The following is a 23,732-nucleotide window of genomic DNA, read 5'->3' on the forward strand; positions in this document are numbered from 1 at the left end:
GGCAATGTATTTTTAATAGTTTTTTTTTTTTTTCCCCCTGTGGTTGACATCTAATCTTACTGCATTGTGGTCAGAAAAGATGCTTGGTATGATTTCATTTTTTTTTAATTTACCAAGGCCAGATTTATGGCCCAGGATGTGATGTATCCTGAAAAGGGGTCCATGTGCATTGAGAAAAAGATGAAATTCATTGTTTTGGGGTGAAATGTGCTATAGATACCAATTAGGTCTAACTGGACTATTGTATCATTTAAACTTTGTGTTTCCTTGTTAATTTTCTGTTTAGTGATCTATCCATAGGTGTGAGTGGGGTGTTAAAGTCTCCCACTATTATTGTGTTATTGTTAATTTCCCCTTTCATACTTTGTTAGCATTTCCTTACATATTGTGGTGATCCTATGTTGGGTGCATATATATTTATAATTGTTATATCTTCTTCTTGGACTGATCCTTTGATCATTATGTAGTGTCCTTCTTGTCTCTTTTCACAGCCTTTACATTAAAGTCCATTGTATCTGATATGAGTATTGCTACTCCTCCTTTCTTTTGGTCTCCATTTGCATGAAATATCTTTCCCTGCCCTTCACTTTCAGTCTGTATGTTTCCTTGGTTTGAAAGACAGCATATATAGGGGTCTTGTTTTTTTATCCATTCAACCAGTTTTGTCTTTTGGTTGGGGCTTTCAACCCATTCACATTTAAGGTAATTATTGATAAGTATGATCCCATTGCCATTCACTTTATTGTTTTGGGTTCAAGTTTATATACACCCTTTCTGTGTTTCCCGTCTACAGATCCTTTAGCATTTGTTGGGGAGCTGATTTGGTGGTGCTGAATTCTCTCAGCTTTTACTTGTCTGTAAAGCTTTTGATTTCGCCTTCATACTTGAATGAGATACTTGCTGGGAATGGAGAAGGCAATGGCACCCCAGTCCAGTACTCTTGCCTGTAAACTCCCATGGGCGGAGGAGCCTGGTGGTCTGCAGTCCATGGGGTCGCTAGGAGTCGGACACGACTGAAGCGACTTAGCAGCAGCAGCAGCAGTAGCAGCTTGCTGGGTACACTGATCTGGGTTGTAGGTTTTTCTCTTTCACCACTTTAAGTATGTCCTGCCATTCCCTTCTGGCCTAAGAAATTTCCATTGAAAGATCAGCTGTTATCCTTATGGGAATCTGCTTGTGTGTTATTTGTTGTGTTTCCCTTGCTGCTTTTAATATTTGTTCTTTGTGTTTGATCTTTGTTAATATGTGTCTTAGGGTGTTTCTCCTTGGGCTTATCCTGTTTAGGACTCTCTGCATTTCTTGAACTGGGTGACTATTTTCTTCCCCATTTAAGGGAAGTGTTCAACTATTATCTCCTCAAGTATTTTCTCATGGTCTTTCTTTTTGTACTCTTCTTTGGGACGCCTATGATTCGATTGTTGGGGTTTTTAACATTGTCCCAGAAGTCTCTGAGGTTGTCCTCATTTCTTTTAATTCTTTTTTCTTTTTTCCTCTCTGATTGATTTATTTCTGCCATTCAATCTTCTACCTCACTAATCCTATCTTCTGCATCTGCTGTTCTACTGTTGGTTCCCTCCAGAGTGTTTGTGATCTCATTTGTTGCATTATTCATTATGTATTGACTCTTTTTTATTTCTTGGAGGTATTTATTTCTTGTATCTTCTCAATCCTTGTCTCCAGTCTATTTATCTGTAACTCCATTTTGTTTTCAAGATTTTGGATCATTTTCACTATCGTTAGTCTGAATTCTTTCTCAGGTACATTCCCCATCTCTTCTTCCTTTGTTTGGTTTGGTGGGCGTTTATCCTGTTCCTTTAACTTCTGAGTATTTCTCTGCCTTTTCATCTTGTTTATATTGTGGTGTTTGGGGTGGCCTTTCCATACTCTGGCAGTTTGTAGTTCCTCTTTATTGTGGAGGTTCCTCACTGTGGGTGGGGTTGGATGGGTAGCTTGTCAAGTTTTCCTGGTTAGGGAAGCTTGTGTCGGTGTTCTGGTGGGAGGAGCTGGATTTCTTCTCTCTGGATGCAATGAAGTGTCCAGTAGTGAGTTTTGAGATGTCAGTGGGTTTGGTGTGACATTGGGCAGCCTGTATATTGAAGCTCAGGGCTATGTTCTTGTGTTGCTGGAGAATTTGCATGGTATGTTTTGCTCTGATTCTTGTTGGCTATTGGGTAGTGCTTGGTTTCATTGTAGGTATGGAGTCTTTTGGTGAGCTCTTATCGATTAATGTTCCCTGGAGTCAGGAGTTCTCTGGTGTTCTCAGGATTTGGACTTAAGCCTCCTGACTCTGGGTTTCAGTCTTATTCTTACAGTAGTCTCAAGACTTCTCCATCTATACAGCACCAATGACAATACTCTACATTAATGATGAAAAGTTTCTCCACAGTGAGGGACACCCAGAGAGCTTCACAGAGTTACATGGAGAAGAGAATAAGGAGGAGGGAAATAGAGGTGACCAGGAGAAGAAGGGGAATCAAAAGGGGAGAGAGCAAGCTATCCAGTAATCACTTCCCTACGTGCTCTCCAAAGTCTGGACCACTCAGGGATGTTCATGGAGTTACACAGTGAAGACAAGAGGGAGGAAGGAGACTGATGTGGCCAGGAGGAGAAAATGGGGAATCAAAAGGAGAGAGATAGATCCAGCCAGTAATCAATTCCCCAAGTGTTCTCCACAGCCCGGAACACACAAGGAGATTCACAGATTTGGGTAGAGAAGAGAAGGGGGAGGGAGGAGATAGCGGCAACCTCGTGGAGAAAAGGAAAGTCCAAAGGGGGAGAGACCAGTCAAGCCAGTAATCTGGCTCCCAAGTAAAAATGGGTACTGACTATTGGGTTCTTAAAGGTACAAAATTGATAACAAATACCAAAAAGCAAAGATTAAAAATCTAGTGTAGAGGTTAGATTCTCAAAAATATGTTATTAAAAAAACAAACCAAAGCCATAAAATTATAATAAATATATATGAAGTTTGCTTTAAAAATATGGTCCTTTTTTTGCAAGGTTATAAAAATAGTAGGTTATACAAATGAAAATTAAAGGAGTAATGGAGTACTTTAAATTTTAAAAATTAAAAAATGATAATAGTAAAAATATATCTAGGAATTTCTCTGGAGCTATTGTGGACAGTGTAGGGTCAATTCATTTTCAGATAGTTCCTTGATCCAGGCTTATACTTCTTCTCAATATCTATAGGCCCCTTCCTATGTAGTCAGTGCTAACTACAGGGTTTTAATATGTTGCACCTGTCACTTCCAAAGTGGTTCCCTCTGTTTATTTTAGTTTCTTCTGTTTCTGGTCTCTTCAGCGTCTAATTTCTGCCCTGACACAAGGGGGTGATGGTGGTCACTTTCTCAGGCTCACTTGTTGAGTCGTGCTGTTGGGAGGGAGCAACACTGCAAACAAATATCACTGGCGTGTGTGGGAAGTGCTCTCAGGGTTTCTGCTGCCCTAGGTTTGGCCCCGCTCACCGCGTGTGTCCTTTTATTCTACACTTCTCAACCTCTATGTTGCTCTGCCGGGAACTATCCGATGTGGGCCCTGGGTTGCATACATTTCCCAGGTTTAAGTTTCTCAGTTTCATGTTCTTGGGCACTCCACAAAGGCGCAGACTTGGTTGAGCCTGCGTATGATGCCCTTCCCAGGTCTGAGCAGCTCAGGTGACCAGGTGTTTGGCGAGTGCAGTCACCCCAGGCAGGCGGTGTGTCTTATCGCCTCCCCATCCCTGCCGCTCCTTTTCTGAGTGTACAATGGATGCACCTTCTCATGTGTCCCTTGTGTCTCTTCTGGGGAGCTAATCTCTGGCTCCAGCCCTCCCGGCAGATGTCGACCCTCCAGAATCCCAAGTAGTCTTGGTTAGCAACAAAGCCTGCTTGCAGTTTGGTAGATGATGCCTCTCTGGGGCCATGATTGCTCCATTCTGGCTCTGGCTGCCTGCGCCTGCCTGTCTCTGGCTGGAGATGGGCTGGTCCACAGTCAGCTAGCTGTGCACAGTCCTTTTTTCTCTGAGCCGGCCTGGCAGAGTCTTAGGTTAGGGCTTTTCAGAGGATAGTTCTCTCTCTCTCTCTCTCTCTCTCTCTCTCTCTCTCTCTCTCTCTCTCTGTCTCTCTCTGTCTCTCTCTCTCTATCCCACATCTGGGTTGCTATCTAACCTTAGTTCCCTCAGATTGCCATCAGGATATTCAGGCCCAGGCCTTATTCTAAGCAATGCAGCCCTCACCTCCCTCCAGCCCCTGCTTGCTAGTGGCAGAATCGAGCTTCTGGGCTGTTTCTCCACTGAGAGTTGCCATTGGCAGGTAATCTGTGGGTTTTAATTATTTATTTATTTATTTTTCCTCCTGGTTATGTTGCCCTCTGAGGTTCCAAGACTCACTACAGCCCCTTCAGTGGGAGTGTTTCCTAGTGTTTGGAAATCTCTCTTTTTAAAGACTCCCTTCCTGGGACAGATCTCAGTCCCTACCTCTTTTGTCTCTCTTTTTATCTTTTATATTTTCTCCTACCTCCTTTCAAAGACAATGGGCTGCCTTTCTGGGTGCCTGATGTCCTCTGCCACCATTCAGAAATTGTTTTGTGGAATTTTCTCAGCATTCAAATGTCCTTTCAATGAATTTGTGGGGGAGAAATTGGTCTCCCCATCCTATTCCTCTGCCATCTTTGGACGGCCTCCCTTCATTTCTTTTTTATTTATTTTTGCTCTGATCCTTATAATTTATTTCCATTTACTATTTTTGGCTTTTTGTTGTTGTTGCTATTGTTCTTTTATCAGCTGATTTAGGTGTAGAGTTAGGTTGTCTATTTTATAATTTTCTTGTATCTTCAAGTAGGATTGTATTGTTATACACTTCCCTCTTAGAACTGCTTTGCTGCATCTCATAGGTTTTGTGTCATTGTGTTTTTGTTGTCATTTCTTTCTATGAATCTTTTGATTTCCCTTCTGATGCCTTCAGTAACCTCTTTATTATTTAGAAATGTATTGCTTATTATCCTTGTTTTTGCGTTTTTGTTGTTGTTGTTGTTCTGTTTTTGCAGTTCTTTCCCTGTAATTGATATCTAGTCTTGTAGCTTTCTGGTCAGAGAAATTGCTTGGTATGATTTCAATGTCCTGAAATTTACTGAGGCATGATTTGTGGCCCAAGCTGTGGTCTGTCATGGAGAATGAATGTTCCATGTGCACTTGAAGAGAAAGTGTATTCTTCTGAATTTTTGGGTGGAAAGTTCTGAAGATATCAATTAATCCAAATGGCCTAATGTTTCATTGAAGGTTTGTATTTTCTTATTGATTTTCTGTTTTTCATGCTCTGTCCATTGGTATAAGCAATGTTATACCTCCTACTATTAGGTTAAATAGGTTAAACATTAAAGCCACCTGCTATTATTGTGCTATTCTCGAGCTCCATTTTTTGTTTGTTAGTATTTGCCTCATGCAAGGAGGTGCTTCTATGTTGGATGCATAGATATTTACAGTTGTTATGTCTCCTTTTCAGATTGATCCATTGATCATTTTGTAGAGTTCTTTTTTATCTCTTGCAATATTCCTTACTTTAAAGTGTATTATATCTGAAATGAGAATTGCAACTCTGGGTTCTTTTGATTTCCATTTGCATGGGTATCACTTTCCATCCTTTTGCTTTCAACCTGTATGTGTCTCTAGGTCTGAAATGGGTCTCTTGTAGGCTGCAAATATATGGGTCTTGTTTTTGTATCCATTTATCCAGTCTATATCTTTTGGTTGAAGAATTTAGTTCATTTACATTTAAAGTAATTATTTGTATATATGTTTCTATTGACATTTTCTTAATTGTTTTTGTAAGTCTTTCTCTTTTGTTTACGACTTATATAAGTCCCTTTAGTATTTGTTTTAATGCTGGTTTGTGGTCCTAAATTCTCTTAGATTTTTCTTTTCTGTAAAGCTTTTGATTTCTCCATCAGTTTTGAATGAGATCCCTACTAGATAGAGTAGGCCTGATGGTAGATTTTTTTTTTTTTCCTTTCAGTATTTTAAATATATCCTGACATTGCCTTCTGGCTTGCAGAGTTTCTGCTGGCTTGCAGAAAGGTCTGCTGTTACTTGTATGGGTTTTTCAATTGTATGTTACTTGTTTCTTTTCCCTTGATGCTTTTAATATTGTGTTTTATACTTTGTGCTTTTAATCTTTGTGTTTAATATCTGTTAGCTTGATCAGTATGTGTCTCAACATCTTTCTCCTGAGGTTTATCTTGTATTAGACTCTGTGCTTCTTGGACTTGATTGATTATTTCCCTTCCCATGTTGAGGAAGTTTTCAACTATAATCTCCTCAAAAATGTTCTCAGCGCCTTTCTTTTTCTGTTCTTCTTCTGAGACCCCTATAACTCAAACACTGGTGAGTTTAATACTTTCATAGGTTTCTTCTCATTCTTTTTCCTTTATTTTTCTCTTTAGCAGTTATTTCTGCCATTCTGTCTTCTAGCTCACATATCTGTTCCTCTGCTTCTGTTACTCTACTATTGGTTCCTCCTAGAGTATTTTTAATTTCAGTAATGTGTTATTCATCTCTCTTCATTATTTATTCTTTATTTCTTCTATGTCCTTGGTAATTGTATTAATTGTGTTGTTTCTTGCATATTCTACATCCTATTTTTGAGGCTTTTGAACATCTTTTCTGTCATTATTCTGAATTATTTTTCAGGCAGTTTTCTTATTTCTTCCTTGTTTATGTGGTCTTGTGAATTTCTACCTTGTTTCCTCATTTGTCCTATATTTCTGTGTCTTTTCTTTTTTCTTTTCTTTTTCTACCTTATTCCATTTGAAGTCTCCTTTTCCCAGACTTTAGGATTGTATCCCTTCTTCCTTTTGGTTTTTGCTCTCAGTAGGAAAGGTTGTTTCAGTGGTTTGTGTTGATTTCTTGCTAGGGGTGACTTGAGCCTGTGTTGTAGTGGAGGAAGTGAGTTGTTTTATTATTTTCTTTTTCTTTTTTTCCTTATGGAGAAGGAAATTACTGTGTGAGGCAGTGTAATTTGGAGTGTCTGTGTGAATCCTGTGGCTGGTATAGTTTTTGTGCTTTTGTCTTGCCAGTTGATTGGGTAAGGTGTCCTGCAGAGTATGCCATTGGCAGCCCAGTGACACCAGGTTCTGTTTACAGTTCTAGGCCTTCGTGGATTTTCTCAGTAATTAATTTCCTTAATTTCCATGGGGGGGTGGATGCAGTTAAGAGTTCTCTTGCAGTCTCAGATCTTGGACTCAATGCTCCCACCTCAGTGGCTCAGTCTCAGGCACAATCTCCCATCCTGAAGTTCTCCAGCTATTCTTTTCACTTTTTATGTCTTATCTTTTGTCCCACCTCATTCCAGTGAGCTTAACTTGCCACCCTGGAGGCCTGGGGTCTTCTGCTGTCTCTTAGACACTGCTTTGTAAGCATTGTTCAATATCTTGATGAGTTTTTGATGTATTTGTGGCGAAGTTGGAAACCTCCCCATCTTAGTCCTCCACATTTTTTCCTACTTCTTTTTATGTATTGTGAGAATATATAAAATTGTGTAGAATTCTATATAAAATACCCTGTGCATTTAAGAAGTAGCATAACATTTTTGTAAATGGCACAGTATTTAGAGACAGACTAATAAGAATTTAAGTTTTGTCATAACAACGGGATAGATGTGAGGTCTTCAGTGATATACTATGAGTTGTGTGGCTTCCATCTCACCTGTGAAATATCAACAATCATATGCTCAGTATATGAGCTTCCTCTCTATGGTCTTCCCTCATAGCTCATTAGTAAGGAATCTGCCTGCAACGCAGGAGATCCAGGTTCAGTTTGAGGGTCGCGAAGATCTCCTGGAGAAGGAAATGGCAACCCACTCCAGTATTCTTGCCTGGGGAATCCCATGGACAGAAGAGCTTGGCATTCTACAGTCCATAGAGTCACAAGAGTCAGACATGACTTAGCAATTAAACCACCACCATACCCAGTAATAAGGCCCTTTGTGAAGACAGCACATATTAATTATACAATATTTTGAAATGTAGTATAGATAAGTATTCAGTTGTTACTATAACTTAGCTTTTCTTAATTTGATATCTTCTTAGGCAATTATCTTACCATTAAACATTCCTGGGGGTACAAACTTCAAGGGAAGCTAGAAACGTAATTCTTACTAGCAAGTCATATCTCCAGACACAAACTGTGATTTCCTAACACTAAAATAGAGAAGAGTATAGTGGAGACTGGATTAGGAAATCACACACATAATTCTACAAATTACTCCATTAGAAAATGAACTCTATGTTTTAAAGAAGGTTTAGATTCATTGCAAATGTGAGCAGAAAATACAGAGCTCCCAAACTCCCCACCACACACACACACACACACGTGCGTGTGCGGGTTGAGATTTGTTTTAAGGATCTGGCTCATGTGATTGTGAAGACTGGTAGGTCTTAAACCTGCAGGGTAGGTGGCAGCCTGGAAAATTCAGGAAGGGTGTGTATTGCAGTTTTTCCTTTGGAAGCCTTGAGAGGCAGAGTTCCTTTTTTCTGGAAGGAGCTCAGTGTTTTCTCTTAAAATTTTCAACAGAATGGATGAAGTACACCCATGTTATGAAAGGTAATTTACTTTATTCAAAGTCTGTGATTAAATGTTAATCATATCTTTAAGATGCCTTCAGAGAAACAGCCAAACTGGTTTGACCAAGCTATTGAGTACTATAACCTGGCCAAGTTGATACAAAATTAACCACCATACAAAATATTCAAGTTGAACTTGGATATTTAGTTCAGGAGATTGCCAACCCAATTATGAAAGATTAATCTAATTTCTTCTCGCTGCTTGCATAAAACACATGAGATGGGTTGTAAATGGAAGAATGAACCATCAGTCATTAAGAAGTCATTAAGAAGGAGATAATTTGAAATTTCTCAGTGGAGCTAGTCATAAAGACCTGCATAACAATGCAGGAGACTTAAAAGATGGGTGTTTGATTCCTGGGTTGAGAAAATCCCCTGGGGAAGGAAATCACAACCCACTCTAGTATTGTTGCTTAGAGAACTCCATGGACAGCTGACCCGGTTAGGCTACAGTCCCTGGGGTCGCAGAGAGTCGGACACGACTGAAGCGACTTAGCACGGTACAACACAAGACAGAAATAGAGATGCTGTTATCCAGGGATGATCTGTGTTTTATCCACATGGCTGAGAACTTATAGGTATTAAAGCACAAGAGACTGACAAGGTTTTTGAGAACCTTATACTAGCAGAAATGTGTTCAGCAGGGACTGAAAGGGACAGGATTCATACACATAAAGGAGGAATGCCTTCAAAGATAGAGCTCTGATAACGGGGCTTCTTTCAGCTGAGAAAGTAGGCTCACTTCTTTGGTGGATTGAAAAGTTGGGGCTGTCCCCCATGGTTTTTTGGGTTTTTTTGTGTTTTGTTTTTTTCATAGAGAAGTGTTTTCAATTGGAATTAATGAGATTTCTTCTCATGGGTTTTGAGTTTAAGACTTGAGACTCATTTTTTTTCTCTTTCTCCATTTTTTTAAATTTTATTTTATTTTTAAACTTTACATAATTGTATTAGTTTTGCCAAATATCAAAATGAATCCACCACCGGTATACATGTGTTCCCCATCCTGAACCCTCCTCCCTCCCCATACCTGGTAATGTCTATTCTATGTATGTATTAACATTGTTAATACATTAACATTGAAAACACAATCCTTGTTTTCTGGTTCATAGGGTCACACACGAACAGGAATTTTTGCCCAAGGATGGACAAGAAACTGTGTCTCATCCATAACTTATTTGGAAGACATTTAATAAAATTTGGGCTTTAGAGTTGATGCTGAAAAGGGTGAAACCTTGGGAGATGCTGGGATTGGGTGAATATATTTGACACTTGGGAAACACAGGAAGCTGAGAGGCTGCAATGTGCACTGTTATGTGTCAAATAGTGTCCTCAAAAGCTTTTTTAGAATCCTTACAGCCAAGACCTAAAAGTCTTACTTTATTTGGAATTAGGTATCTAACAGATGTAATCAAGTTAAGATGCAATCGTTTTGGTTGGCTTCAATGAAATATGACTGATGTCTTTTAAGAAGAAGAAAATACAAGTAAAGACAAAGACACTCAGAGAAAATATTCTGTGACCAGAGAAGCAGCAGTTAGACTAATGCAGCTTCAGGCCCAAAACCAGCGAGGACTAATGGCCACACCCAGAAGCAACAAAGAAGCAAAGAATATTGTACTCATTCTCAGAGAGAACATGGAATAAAGAAGAACAAATTGAAGCAAATGCTATTGTTAGTGTTCCAGGGGCCCCAAACCCATGTATAGTGTTCCATGCCAAAGACCTCCTCTAATCCTAATCACCATCCAAAGGTTCTACCTCAATTCTATCACTTTAGAAAGTTTAATTTCAAAATTCAGATTCTGGAGGACTCACTCCATCTTCTTTCCAAAGTTAATAGCTCTTCAAGAAAGAGTTAACTGCAATTCTCTTTATGTGTATTGATATATTTACTGTGCTGTCCTGTGTTAATTCGGGCCATGAATCGGTTAGATTTGTACTTAATGAAGATTTCAAATGTATATTTGAAGATTATATATTTGAAGATTTCAAATGATATACTAATATCGGAAACTGAGGAATAAGTCTCAATAATTTTACCTCTAGTAGTGAACTATATGACTAACAGAGTTGGCTGACAAGAACAAAGGTCTATCCACCCACCAGCTGAGTGACACTTAGATTATTCCCAGGTTGTGGCTGTTCTTTTCAGAAAAGGCAAAACTACAGTCACAGAGCCAAATTAATGGTTCTCAGAGGTTAGGGTTTGATGAAGAGGATTGTCTGCAGAAGATTCTTCGGAGTTATTGAACAGATGGTGCTAGTGGTACAGAACTTGCTGGCCAATGCAGGAGATGTAAGAGCATAGGTTTGATCTCTGGGTTGTGAAGATCACCCGGAGGAGGAAATGGCAACCCACTGCAGCATTCTTGCCTGGAGAGTCCCATCGACCCAGAAGCCTGGCAGCCTACAGTCCATAGGGTCGCACAGAGGTAGACATGGCTGAATGCACAGCAGCCTATATTTTGACTAGATGACTCTTATGCAACTGTATACATTAGTCAAAATTTCTTGAACTGTGTGCTTAAAGAGTGTGAGCTTATTGTATGTAAGTACCTGAGTAAAATCAGATTTTATTTTTCAGGTGTAAAAATACACTTCTTTGTTTTATTACTCCCATTTAACTTGAAAAATTATGTAACTCTAAAAGGAATCTACTTTTAAGGGAATAACTGCAAATACCAAATATCAAAATTTTTAAATGATCAAGGCATTTTTCTGTCAACCTGTGTACTACACTTTTTATACAAATTTGACATCAATCCCTTGGACATTGTATTGTGAGTTTTGTTTTTAATTTCGTGTTTGTGAATTCTTCCATTAAAAATAATTACTTTTAAGAGTGATTCTGAAACCACTTTATTTTATTCAATATATTTTCATAGTTAATAAAAGATCTTAGACTTAATTATCCTTGATGGATTTAAAAGATTGACTTCTCATACGGCATTAATGTAAACCTAAATTTCCTTCTTGATATTAGACTTGGGCTGTATAATTTATCATTTGCATCTTAGTATGTGGATAAGGCCACTTCTCTCAAAGAGAATTAACTGTGTGTAGGATCTGTTCATAATTCTTTAATTTAAAAAAATAGAAGTTTGACATATACAGACTACTATATATAAAATAGATGACTAATAAGGACCTACCATATAAGACAGGAAACTCTAGTCCATACTCTGTTACAGCCTATAGGGGAAAAGAACCTTAAAAAAAAGTGTATATCTTTAACTGAGTCACTTTGCAATGCATCTGATACTACACATTATAAATCAACTATGCTCCAATAAAATTTGGTTTTAAAATAAAAAAAATAAGTCTGAGACTTGTTCACGATTCTCATATTTGCATGTAATGATCCATGCACAGTACATAGTCATCTCATTTTTAGCTTAGAAAATCATAACCTTTCACTGAAACTGAAAACATATTTTGTGTTCTTACTGTCCAGGTTACTTCTTTAGACTCATTCTTCATTCACTAAGTCACTATAAAAAGAATGAATTTTTGCCATTTTATACAACATGATTGGACTTGGAAGGTATTATTCTTTGTGAAATTTGTCATACAGAGAAATACAAGAACCATATGATATCAATACAAGAACCATATGATATCAATACAAGAACCATATGATATCACTTATATGTGGAATTAGAAAAAAATTAAATGAAAAAGACACATGTACCCCAGTGTTCATCGCAGCACTGTTTACAATAGCCAGGACATGGAAGCAATCTGCATGCCCGTCAGCAGTTGAATGGGTAAGAAAGCTGTGGTACATATAGACAATAGAGTATTACTAGGCCATTAAAAGGAACACATTTGAATGAGTTCCTAATAATGTGGATGAAACTGGAGCCAATTATACAGAGTGAAGTAAGCCAGAAAGAAAAACATCAATACAGTATACTAACACATATATATGGACTTTAGAAAGATGGTAATGGTAACCCTGTATGTGAGACAGCAAAAGAGACACAGATGGATAGAACAGTCTTTTGGACTCTGTGAGAGAGGGATAAGGTGTGATGATTTGGGAGAATGGTGCTTAAACATGTATAATATCATATATGAAAAAAACACCAGTCCAGGTTCAATGCAGGATACAGGATGCTTGGGGCTGGTGCACTGTGATGACCTAGAGGGATGGTATGGGGAGGGAGGTGGGAGGGTGGTTTAGGATGGGGAACACATGTACACCCATGGTGAATTCATGTTGATGTATGGCAAAACCAATACAATATTGTAAAGTAATTAGCCTCCAATTAAAATAAATACATTTATATTTTTTTAATTTTAAAAAATGAATGAATATAACAAAACAGCAACAGACTCACAGATACAGATAATGAGCAAATGGTTGCCAGTGGGGAGAAGGAAGCAGGGAGGAACAATAGGTGTATTTGATTAAGAGATATTATGTATAAAATAAAGAATCTCCAAAGACATAGGAAGCATAACCAATATTTTACAATAACACTAAATACAGTATAATATTTAAAAATTGTGGATCTCTGTGTTTTACACCAGAAATATGTCAACTACAAATTATTTTAAAACAAAGTATTGTAAAGATTTGCTAAAACTTTTTAAGTGAAAGTTGATTATGAACAGAGTCTGTAAATTAACACTCATCTTTACACAGAATGATAGTAAGTGCAGAAAAATGATAGAACTGATCTTTAAAAATCACCATTTTCTAGACAACAGTGAAATAACTGTTTGTAGCCTTGGTCATAAATAAATTCTACAACCATTAGTTGAAAAATTTGGAGAAATAATATCTACAAAAATGTTAATATTTACAGCAAAGCTAACTGTAACAATTTCATTTAAGGGTGAGAAAAACAGCTGTTACCAGCAATTCAGATTTACATCAATTAGCACCAGAGGTGATGGCTATGCTTCTTAGACTAAGACGGTCAATTGATGTAGTACACAGTAATAAGATAATACCTTAAATATTGTAGCTTGATTATTTAAATCTATTTTAATAAAAAAATTTTATGATATTTAGAAATTTAAAATGTTTATAGTTAACTGATTTAAGCTTAATATGCTGTTTAAAATGTATGAACATAAAAATCACCTTTCAGACTGGTGGTGAATGTTTCTAAAATGCTTTGTACCAGCAAAATAAGGAAAATGTTACTAGACCTGGAGTTTATTAGCAAATTGATCTCTAAAGGTCCTGTTGTGTCACTTTGGATATTTCTTTTAGAAAATATTTTAAGGTTCAATGTTGATGATATACACTGAAGACAGAAAAATTCAAGAATTCATGTAAGTAAAAAGAAGTGAAACACCTTTTACACCTATTATCTGTGAATATTGAGTATGCCAAAGCCTTTGAGTGTGTGGATCACAATAAACTGTGGAAAATTCTGAAAGAGATGGAAATACCAGACCACCTGATCTGCCTCTTGAGAAATTTGTATGCAGATCAGGAGGCAACAGTTAGAACTGGACATGGAACAACAGACTGGTTCCAAATAGGAAAAGGAGTCCATCAAGGCTATATATTGTCACCCTGTTTATTTAACTTATATGCAGAGTACATCATGAGAAACACTGGACTGGAAGAAACACAAGTTGGAATCAAGATTGCCGGGAGAAATATCAATAACCTCAGATTGCAGATGACACCACCCTTATGGCAGAAAGTGAAGAGGAACTAAAAAGCCTCTTGATGAAAGTGAAAGAGGAGAGTGAAAAAGTTGGCCTAAAGCTCAACATTCAGAAAACGAAGATCATGGCATCCGGTCCCATCACTTCATGGGAAATAGATGGGGAAACAGTGGAAACAGTGTCAGACTTTATTTTTCTGGGTTCCAAAATCATTACAGATTGTGACTGCACCCATGAAATTAAAAAAGATGCTTACTCCTTGGAAGGAGAGTTATGACCAACCTAGATAGCATAATCAAAAGCAGAGACATTACTTTGTCAACAAAGGTTCGTCTAGTCAAGGCTATGGTTTTTCCTGTGGTCATGTATGGATGTGAGAGTTGGACTGTGAAGAAGGCTGAGTGCTGAAGAACTGATGCTTTTGAACTGTGGTGTTGGAGAAGACTCTTGAGAGTCCCTTGGACTGCAAGGAGATCCAACCAGTCCATTCTGAAGGAGATCAGCCCTGGGATTTCTTTGGAAGGAATGATGCTAAAGCTGAAACTCCAGCACTTTGGCCACCTCATGCGAAGTGTTGACTCATTGGAAAAGACTCTGATGCTGCGAGGGATTGGGGGCAAGAGGAGACAGGGACGATAGAGGATGAGATGACTGGATGACATCACTGGCTCGATGGACGTGAGTCTCAGTGAACTCAGGGATTTGGTGATGGACAGGGAGGCCTGGTGTGCTACGATTCATGGGATCGCAAAGAGTCGGACACGACTGAGCAACTGATCTGATCTGATCTGTGAATTCAACTCTAGCTATACTAAATAGTTTCTTACATTTCTTGCCAATATTTTTCTATAAAAATTTATTCAGTGTTTAAAGCAGAGTGTCTTATCTGTGTGTGTGTATTTAACGTTCAATTTTTTAATCACATATATGCCATGTTATAGTAGTTATGCAATATGATTCTCATTGTTCTTTATTTGAATTATGTGTACTTCATAAGCATCTTGTAAAATATTATGAGATCCAACCAGTCCAGGCCAAGGTAAATCAGTCCCGAATGTTCATTGGGAGGACTGATGCTGAAGCTGAAACTCCAATATATTGGCCACCTGATGTGAAGAGCTGACTCCTTTGAAAAGACCCTGATGCAAGGAAAGATTGAAGGAGGGAGGACAAGGGGACAACAGAGGATGAGGTGGTTGGATGGTATCACTGACTCAATGGACATGATTTTGAATAAGCTCTGGGAGTTGCTGATGGACAGGGAGGCCTGGAGTGCTGCAGTGCATGGGGTCACAAAGAGTCGGACACGACTGTATGACTGAATTGAACAGAAATTATTATGTATTTCATCATTTTTGGTTTATTCATCTATTGATAGATGATCAAAAGTAAGATAAACTATTTATATTTAATTGCTGAAATAAGTATGACATAGTTTGCTTTTATATGTTTAATAAGTTATATTATCAATATTTTGACTGTTTTCCATTTTTTTCCACACTTTTTTCCCATGTTTTCTAAAACAGAGTTTCAGAAACCCTCAGAAGTAATGGAGAAAGCTTTAAGAAGTTTAGGAAACTGATGGGTGGAAGGAGGCATGAAAGTGATTGACTCTAATTTCTTGCTGTAAATGTTTCATGAACAGGACACATAACATTTTGATTTGCCAAGTTTAATGAGGTACTTTTAAGAAGTGATTCATTGGACCCATCTCTCAATTACATTGTCCCCATAATATTTAATACAAATCTGATTTATGATTCAAGATGAGTTAAAAAATACTTGATAAAAGAAACAGAATTGAATTAATAAGGAAAAATCTGAATACATGAATACATATTTCAGTTTTACAACTGCATTTAGTCAATGTTTTATCCACATCGAGGATACACCACCTTTCCTTCCCGACAAGTTGCTCGAAATGTATGTTTTGGTGTCAGTTCACGATAACCATATCGACACATAAATTCAATAGTATCCTCTGTTTTAGAGTAAATTTTTTTATCATGTTTCCATCTTAACTGTATGTGATGTTTTCTCATTGTTTCTTCTGAAATTAGACATGCCTCTAAAATTAAAGAAAATAAACATGAACCTTTGAGTAAGATGCAAATACTTTCAACAGAATTTCAGGGTTTCAAGAACTTTGGTCCAAAAATTCTTCCTCAAACCTTTTCTAAACCAATACACTGAAAATGTATGATGTAGGTTTCATCATATTTTAAAAATTAATGTTATAAGAATGAGATACTTTGTTTAGTGTAATCATTAAATGTTATAAGATTCATAATGTCAGTTATCATATGAAGAGCTTTCATAAAGGAGCCATTTGTTGCTTGAACATGAAATTTTCTAACTTTATTTCTATATACAGAGATTAATCCTTGGTGTGCAAGCATTAACTGGTTGTTATTTAATCCATAAAAACTCTATTATAAACAGTTAAACATTATGCTGTGTACAAGGATTATCCCAGGATCCAAGAGAAGTTTAAAGCATTTACCTAAGCATTTTGGTGGTTCTGACCACTCTCCATTCCGACATACTACGTTTCTGTTTCCCCGAAGTTCATAGTAGGCCTGACACCGGTACTCAACAATCGATCCTGGAAGATATACTGATTGCAGGAGTGAGGTAATGTCTCCGTTGTCTATTGGTGGAGGAGGCCCACATTTTCCTTGAGAGTCTAAACAATAATGGTGTTTGCTTTATTCAAAGACAACTCCTACAGTTTTAAACAAATAAAATAAAAATGCAGCCAAATATGTCATACCAAAACTTAAGATTTCTGATGACAGAAATGATTTATAGAAGGAATTTTAATCACTAAATCAGAAATACACATTTTAAGACCTATTTTACCACCATGGAAGCACATATAGTACTTTAACAAATATGTCTGCTTTTGCAGTGTCCTGATGTTCAAACATGTTTTCTTTCAGAGTATATGCAGGAAAGATGGATAGCTAAGATAAAAAAAAAAAAATTACCTTTTTATACAACATGTTGTAATGTCTGTGAAAGGAAACTTTGGCTTCCATTTCTGGACAAGATGAGGTAAAAATATTTGTGCTTATAGCATCTGCTAGGTATTCCTTCTGCCAAATAAAGGACCTGAGCATATTATAAAAACCAACACAGGAGACTGTGAAAAAAGTAGTAAGTCAATCTGCTTAGGGACCTTGGGATTCAAAGAGTTACACTGAAGAGAGTCTTTGGGGTTTTCATTTTGCCCTCTATGTACCCTGAGTGGGCCACAGAGACAGCAACCCAGAAATAATACAAGTTCAGAAAGAAAAAAAGTCTCATGAAGCAGTTGATCTCTTTAAGAAAAGGCCCGGAAAAGAGTAGCCTAGCAAGATACAGTTTTCACAATACTGAATTAGTCTAGAAATACTACACTAAGTGTGTACACTAAGTTCTTGTGTGCACCAGGACCCAGAGACCCCACAGAGACTAAGCCAGAATTGTGTCTGAGTGTCTCCTGCAGAAGTATGGGTGAGCAGTGCACTGCTACAGGGGCAGGGGCTCTGGGTGCAGTAGACCTGGGTATTGCATAAGCCCTCTTGGAGGAGGCTGCAATTAACCCCACAACAGAGCCGCCAGAACCTACACAGGACTGCAGAAACAGTTTCTTAGAGGGCACAAACAAAGCCTTGTGCACAAAAGAACCCAGGAGAAGGAAGCAGTGACCCCACAAGAGACTGACCCAGACTTGCTCATCAGTGTCCAGGAGTCCTCAGCAGAGGCATGGGTTAGCGGTGGCCTGCTGCAGGTTTGGGGGCATTGAGTGCAGCAGTGCATGCATAAGACCTGTTGAAGGAGGTCACCAGTATCTTCCTTATCTCCACTACTGTTTGGCCACAGGTCAAAAGACAGGGAGAGAACATGACTCCACCCATCAACAGAAAATTGAACTAAAGATTTACTGAGCATGACCCCTTCCATCAGACCAAGACCCAGTTTTACCCTGAGTCAGTCTCTCTCATCATGAAGCTTCCATAAGCCTGTTATCCTCAACCATCAAAGGGTAGACAGAATGAAAACCACAGTCACAGAAAACTAACCAATCTGATCACATGGACAACAGCCTTGTAGAACTCCATGAAACTCTGAGCCATGCTGTATAAGGCCTTCAAATTGGATGGGTCATGGCAGAGGATTCTGACAAAATGTGGGCCACTAGAGAAGGGAATGCCAAACCACTTCAGTATTCTTGCCTTGGGTACCCCATGAACAGTATGAAAAGGCAAAAAGATATGACACTGAAAGATGAACTCCTCAGGTGGGGAGGTGCCCAGTATGCAGATCAGCAGAGAAATAATTGCAGAAAGAAAGAAGAGATGAAGAAAAAGCAAAAATAACATCCAACTGTGGATGTGACTGGTGATCAAAGTAAAGTCTGATGCTGTAAAGAGCACTATTGCATAGGGACCTGGAATATTAGGTCCATGAATCAAGGCAAATTGGAAGTGGTCAAACAGGAAATGGCAAGAGTGAACATCGGCATTTTAAAAATCAGCAAACTATGCTTGGGGCTAGTGCACTGGGACGACCCAGAGGGATGGTATGGGGAGGGAGGAGGGAGGAGGGTTCAGTATGGGGAACACATGTATACCTGTGGTGGATTCATTTTGATATTTGGCAAAACTAATACAATTATGTAAAGTTTAAAAATAAAATAAAATTAAAAAAAAAATCAGCAAACTAAAACGGACTTGAATGGGTGAATTTGACTCAGATGACCAGTATATCTACTACTGTGAGCAAGAATCCCTAAGAAGAATTGGAATAGCCACGATATTCAACAAAACAGTCTGAAATGCAGTGCTTGCATGCAATCTCAATTATGACATAATGATTGATGTTCATTTCCAAGCCAAACCCATTGACAAGCACAGTAATCTAGGTATATGCCCTGGACAGTAATGCTAAAGAAGCTGAAGTGGAATGGTTTTCTGAAGATGTACAAGGACTTCTAGAACTAACAAGCAAAAAGATGTCCTTTTCATTATATTGGACTGGAATGCAAAAGTGGGAGGTCGAGATACCTGGACTAACAGGCAAGTTTGGCGTTAAGAGTACAAAATGAAGCAGGGCAAAGAGTAACAGAGTTTTGCCAAGAGAACACACTGGTCATAGCAAACATCCTCTTCCAATAATACAAGTGAAAACTCTACACATGGACATCACCAAATGTCCATGGAAAACTTTACACATGGCAATACCAAAGTCAGATTGATGATATTCTTTGCAGCCAAAGGTAGAGAAGCTCTATACAGTCAGCCAAAACAAGACTGGGACCTGACTGTGGCTCAGATCATGAACTCCTTGTTGCCAAATTCATACTTAAATTGAAGAAAGATGTGAAAACCACTAGACATTCAGGCATGACCTAAATCAAATCCCTTACAATTAGAGTGGAAGAGACAAATAGATTCAAGGGATTTGATAAGACAGAATGTCTGAGAATCTATGGACAGTGGTTCCTGACTTTGTACAGGGTGAAGGGATCAAAATCATCCCCAATAAAAAGAAACATAAAAAAGGCAAAATGGTTGCCTCAAGAGGCATTACAAATAGCTGAGAAAAGAAGAGATGCTAAAGGCAAAGGAGAAAAGGAAAGATAAAATGATTTGAATGCAGTGTTCCAAATAGTAACAAGGAGAGATAAGAAAGCCTTCCTCAGTGATCAGTGCAAAGAAATAGAGGGAAATAATAGAATGGGAAAGACTGGAGATCTCTTCAAGAAATTTAGACATACCAAGGACATTTCATGCAACGATGGGCACTATAAAGGACAAAAATGGTATGTACCTAACAGAAGTAGAAGATACTAAGAAGAGGTGGCAAGAATACACAGAAGAACTATACAAAAAGGATCTTCATGATCCAGATAACCCCAAAGGTGTGATCACCCACCTAGAGCCAGACATCCTAAAATACAAAAGTCAAGTAGGCCTTAGGAAGCATCACTGTGAACAAAGCTAGTGGAGGTGATGGTATTCCAGTTGAGCTATTTCAAATCCTAAAGATGATGCTCTTTAAGTGCTGCACTCAATATGCCAGCAAATTCAGCAGGGAACAAAGGCCTGCAAAATGTCAATTTTCATTCCAATCCCAAAGAAAGGTAATCCCAAAGAATGTTCCAACTATCATACAATTGCATTCATCTCACACGCTGGTAAAGTAATGCTCAAACTTCTCCACGCTAGGCTTCAACACCACGTGACCCATGAAATTCCTGATATTCAAACTGGATTCAGAAAAGGCAGAGAAACCAGAGATCAAATTGCCAACATCCATTGAATCATCAAAAAAGCATGAGAGGTCCACAAAAAAATCCACTTCTGTTTTATTGACTACACCAAAAACTTTGACTGTGTTGATCACAACAAACTGTGGAAATTAAATAGATGGTAACACCTGACCTGTGGAGAATGCAATGACAACCCACTCCAACACTCTTGCCTGGAAAATCCCATGGACGGAGGGGCCTGATGGGCTGCAGTCCATGGGGTCGCTAGGAGTCGGACACAACTGAGCAACTTCACTTTATTTTTTCACTTTCATGCATTGTAGAAGGAAATGGCAACCCACTCTAGTGTTCCTGCCTGGAGAATCTCAGGGACGGGGAAGCCTGGTGGGCTGCCGTCTATGGGGTCGCACAGAGTGGGACACGACGGAGGCGACTTAGCAGCAGCAGCAGCAACACCTGACCTGCCTCTTGAGAAATCCGTATGCAGGTCAAGAAGCCACAGTTAGAATCAGACATGGAAGAAAAACTGGTTCCAAATCAGGAAAGGAGCACATCAAGTCTGTATACTGTCACCTGCTTACTTAACTTCTATGCAGAGTACATCATGCAAAATTCCAAGCCAGATGAAGCACAAGCTGGAATCAATATTGTCAGGAGAAATATCAACAACGTCAAACATGCAGATGGCACCACCCTTATTGCAGAAAGTGAAGAAGAGCTAAAGAGTCTCCTAATGAAAGTGAAAGAGGAGAGTGGAAAAGTTAGCTTAAAAATCAACATTCAGAGAACTAAATCATGGCATCCGGTCCCATCACTTCATAGCAAACAGATGGTGAAACAATGGAAACAGTGAGAGACTTTATTTGGGGGGCTCCAAAATCACTGCAGATGGTGACTGCAGCCATGAAATTAAAAGACACTTGCTCCTCAGAAAAAAGTTATGACCTACCTAGACAGCATATCAAAAAGCAGAGACATTAGTCTGCCAACAAAATTCCACCCAGTGAAAGCTATGAATTTTTCAGTCATCATGTGAAAGTTGGACTATAAAGGAAGCTGAGCACCGAAAAATTGATGCTTTTGAACTGTGGTGTTGAAGAAAACTCTTGAGAGTCCCTTGGAATGCAAGGAGATCAAACCAGTCAATCCTAAAGGAAATCAGTCCTGAATATTTATTGGAAGGACTGATGATGAACCTGAAATTCCAATATTTTGGCCAGCAGATGAAAAGAACTGACTCTTTAGAGAAAACCCTGACACTGGGAAAGATTGAAGGTGGAAGGCTAAGGGGATAACAGAGGATGAGATGGTAGGATGGCATCACTGGCTGGATGGACATGAGGTTAGTTAAGCTCTGGGAGTTGGTGATGGATGGGAAATCCTGGTGTTCTTCAGTCCATGGAGGTGCAATGAGTCAGACATGACCAAGCAACTGAACTGGACTAATTTCGTCTAGACACACAATGGCAGAAACCTCAGACCAATTCTTTCCATGCCTTGATCTACAGGGTCCAAGTAAGCAGCTCACATTTCCACCCACATAATGAGCAAACTCTTGAGAGTCCCTTGGACTGCAAGGAGGTCCAAAGAGTCCATCCTAATGGAGATCAGTCCTGGGTGTTCATTGGAAGGACTGATGTTGAAGCTGAAACTCCAATACTTTGGCCACCTCATGCGAAGAGCTGACTCATTGGAAAAGACCCTGATGCTGGGAGGGACTAGGGGCAGGAGGAGAAGGGGACGACAGAGAATGAGATGGCTGGATGGCATCACCGACTCGATGGACATAAGTTTGAGTGAACTCCCAGAATTGGTGATGGACAGGGAGGCCTGGCGTGCTGCAATTCATGTTGTCGCAAAGAGTTGGACATGACTGAGCAACTGAAATGAACTGAACTGAATGAGCGAAGAAGAAACCTCTGCCCTTTCTCCTGGTGTCAGAGGAGGCCAAGTGAGAACCTTGGACTTGCACCCTACATGGCAGTTGTGGAGGCCTGATTAATGAAGGAGTCCAATAACATCCTTAGTCCCAAGATATAAAACTCAAGTGTCTGAATACAGTTGAAAATCATTTATCAGACCAAAGACCAGGTAAACCTCAAAAGAGAAATAGCAATCAACAGAAGACAACACTGAGATGACACAGATATTGAAATCATTGGATGATGGTTTTTAAATATCTAGTCCAATTGGTAGAACTAGAAAATAGATTATTAGAAAACCACTTGGATTGACAATATATTGCGGATGGCAGAATGATCAATAAGTTTGAATATTAACTATCCTTGAAAATAGACTGAAAAAAAAAAAACAAAAAACAGACATAGCTTCAAGGACCTGTGGGAGGATAGCAAAGAAGGTTGAACATGAAGTTGAAAATAAAGAATAAGAGATAAAAAAAAATAATAATGGCTGACTTCCCTATGCGATCATTTTCTGATGGTCTAAATGGAAAGGAAATCCAAAAGAATGGGGAAATGTGTATATGTACGTGTAAATGTACATTCATTTTGATGTACAGTGAAACTAACACTATACTGCATAGGAAATACACTCCAAAACTTTTTTTTAAATAATGGCTGATAATTTCTCCAATACGGCATATGACTTAGTGACTAACCAAAAACAACAATTACATACTAAAACTGCTCAGTGAATTCCAAATGGGATGGAGCCAAAAAACTTAATGTCAAGATACATCATAATCAGTTCCTGTTGTGTTGTTCAGTCGCTCAATTGTTTCTGACTCTTTGCAACCCCATGGATTGTAGAAAGCCCAGCTTCCCGGTCCTTCATTAACTCCCAGAATTTGCTCAAAGTCATGTCCATTCTGTCGATCATGCCATCCAACCATCTCATCCCCTGATGTCCCTTTTCCTCTGTGCTTAATCTTTTCCAATATCAGGTTATTTTCCAATGAGTCGGCTCTTCTCATCAGGTGGCCAAAATACTGGAGCTTCAGCTTCAGCTTCAGCATAAGTCTTTCCAATGAATATTCAGGACTGATTTCTTTTAGGATTGACTGGCTTGATCTCCTTGCAGTCTAAGGGACTCTCCAGAGTCTTTTCCAGCACCACAGTTCAAAAAATCAATTCTTTGGTACTCAGCCTTCTTTGTGGTCAAACATTCACATCCATACATTACTGCTTGAAAAACCATAACTTTGACAATATGAACCTTTGTTGGTAAAGTGATGTCTCTGCTTCTTACCATGCTGTTGAGGTTTTCATAGCTTTACTTCCAA

At 38.7% G+C, this 23,732-nt stretch overlaps 1 protein-coding gene across 4 annotated transcripts in view; it reads right to left on the reverse strand.

Moving 5' to 3' along the window:
- Positions 1-23,732, reverse strand: part of LOC790886 (uncharacterized) — a 147,735-nt gene that overhangs the window by 92,432 nt on the left and 31,571 nt on the right. The window contains 2 exon segments of one of the 4 annotated variants that reach the window (NM_001105027.1): positions 15,886-16,297; positions 16,733-16,915. The exons of 2 other annotated variants lie outside the window; for them this stretch is intronic. In NM_001105027.1, the coding sequence (NP_001098497.1) occupies positions 16,101-16,297; positions 16,733-16,915 (380 nt within the window). In that variant the 3' untranslated portion in view covers positions 15,886-16,100. 4 annotated transcript variants of the gene reach the window in all.

This window comes from Bos taurus, chromosome 16, assembly GCF_002263795.3.
Source record: "Bos taurus isolate L1 Dominette 01449 registration number 42190680 breed Hereford chromosome 16, ARS-UCD2.0, whole genome shotgun sequence".
In the NCBI taxonomy this organism is placed as follows: Eukaryota; Metazoa; Chordata; class Mammalia; order Artiodactyla; family Bovidae; genus Bos; species Bos taurus.